This window comes from Plasmopara halstedii (genome assembly GCF_900000015.1).
Source record: "Plasmopara halstedii genome assembly, contig: Scaffold_816, whole genome shotgun sequence".
NCBI classification, from domain to species: Eukaryota; Oomycota; class Peronosporomycetes; order Peronosporales; family Peronosporaceae; genus Plasmopara; species Plasmopara halstedii.
In genome coordinates, this window is record NW_020187732.1 from 810,524 (window position 1) to 812,768 (window position 2,245).

Sequence of the window (2,245 nt, forward strand, 5' to 3'; positions counted from 1 at the left end):
CGCCGTCTCTGGAGTGTCAACCTTAGGTGGAGGAGTGTAGACCGGAGGCGGTACCGTTGCCGTCTCTGGAGTGTCAACCTTGGGTGGAGGAGTGTAAACCGGGGGCGGCACAGTTGCCGTCTCTGGAGTGTCGACCTTGGGCGGAGGAATGTAGACCGGAGGCGGTACCGTTGCCGTCTCTGGGGTGTCAACCTTAGGCGGGGCAGTTTTCGGCTCAGGAGTGTACACAGGGGGTGGCACGGTTGCTGTCTCCTGGTAGTAATGTGCTTCCGTAGTCACTTCAGGAGTGACAGGTGCTGGAGTGTCGAGAACAACCTCGCAATCTTCAGGCACTTTCAGCTCTGTGGACTCAGTTGGACATTCCGTGTTGGGACTACAGCCGTATGTTCCCTCACTTAGACTCACACAGCTCGATCCGTAAATAAGGTCCCGGTGTGGACCCGGGCAGTTTCCACTTTCGCCAGCACATATTGGTCCCTTAGCGCAGTAGTATCCTTCCATACCGACCACCGACACAGGGTACCATTCATCGCTTCCGTCGCAAATATCCGGCACATCAACTTCCTGCTGGCAAATTGCTTCAGTCTCGGTAGTCGACTGAGTGGTGTAGCCAGCTGCAGTGGGGGACGCGATCAGGGCAGCAAGGAGAAAGGAGACGTTGAATTTTACCATCGTAGCTTAGAATGGTGAGTTAAAGATGAAATCAATTGCAAGGCAAATTGGAAAATGAAATCGAACAGCACAAAAGCTGTAGCTTTGATGAGTAGAATCCTGTGCTGCTTTCGTGCTAGTGTCGTTTATAACGCCTCAGGTTTAAACAAGTCGTTGGTTGCATCCGTTATAAAAAACTCGTATTCAAATATCGCGATCGCCGTCTTTGATCTTTGAAAAGTCTTCCACCCAATTTGATCGAAACTATGAGCCGAAATCTTCAAGCGCTGGCTGACTATTTGTGCAGTTTTTTGCGCCCTACTGGACTCAAAATCGATCGCTCGAACAGCATCTATTGTGGAAAATAATGACAGTTTTTTCCAGAAGTATCCCGTCCAGTGATATATTAAAGAGCTCAACATTAGAATAGTGCCGTCTGACAATATGCACTGGGTTTCTTCGCATTAACGCGCGTCGACGATCATATGTCGGCAAAAAGAAGTAGGAGCTTGTGAGCATGTGCTATGCGTAGTATTTGCTCTTGACATTATCGCACAAACTTGCAATAATGGACGAAAAGTGGGATCATGTCGAACAACAGACCAGCCAGGATTCATACCAGTTTTCGTTTACCTAGCGCAGCAATAGTTTTTCAAAAGTTAACGAAAGGTTGAGCGGTGTAACCGGAACCGATGTTTTCCCCGACGTTTGACGACTGTACGACGAATGCAGCAAACGTTCTTTTATTCCCTAGTGCGACTCGTCACTTTAAACAGCACATCTTCTGTAGCCGTTACTTGAAAGCTTATACTCCATACCAATTAAGCAGAATAGAAAAAATGACTCTAAGTCTACACTTCGTTGCAAAACTTCGCACAACCCGGGTAGCTTGACGGGAATGTACGGCTGAAACCACACAAAGGAGGCAACAATAGCCATCTACTTTGCCGACGGCCTTTGTGCCACATAGTTATAGTGAAATTAGGCTGTGTGCCTAAGATCAAGGTCATATGTACTCGCAAGTACCTTCTGAAGCTGCTAAGTGAATACTTCTCGTTCTCTTTTGGCTGAAGCTATGAAAATGGGAATAGATGAGAGCTATTATTAACTATGCTGGTAGCAGTAATGCAACATGGGTGCTCAATTTTGCTGATGCCGATATCACACTTTATGAGCTGCCCTATGTCGGTGCAAAATTGACTCGCAGTTTGCCATGTCCGTAAGACGTCTGCAGATTAGATCAAAGAGACCGTGATCTACTGGGTAATATTAAATGATCTGTATAGATGCTGTTGGAAGCAATTTGCTTAAGCTCGAAATTCCACAATTGCAAAAGATAATTAAAGTCTGTCACAACTGAATGTAAAACTATAGGAAGAATAAAAAATGCCCAACTTTTGCCATATATAAAAAAAATATCCCAACTTTTCAGAAAATAAAAAAATACCCCAGCACGTAAATTATCACCGGGGAGCCGTAATATTACACAACAGAATGTATTGTATTAGGAATGAATTAGCATAATTTAACAAAAAGCCCCACAATAACAAAGTATACATTAATATGCTATAACCATTCAGTTTACTATTAACCA

The 2,245-nt window shown here is 44.8% G+C and overlaps 1 protein-coding gene across 1 annotated transcript in view; it reads right to left on the reverse strand.

Moving 5' to 3' along the window:
* The window catches only part of PHALS_14108 (uncharacterized protein), a gene marked incomplete at both ends in the record, with an annotated part of 853 nt that extends 181 nt beyond the window's left edge, over positions 1-672 (reverse strand). The window contains one exon of the mRNA XM_024729851.1: positions 22-672. Within this exon, the coding sequence (XP_024580187.1) occupies positions 22-672 (651 nt within the window). The remainder of the gene's footprint in view (positions 1-21) is intronic.
* Between the last annotated feature and the right edge of the window lie 1,573 nt (positions 673-2,245).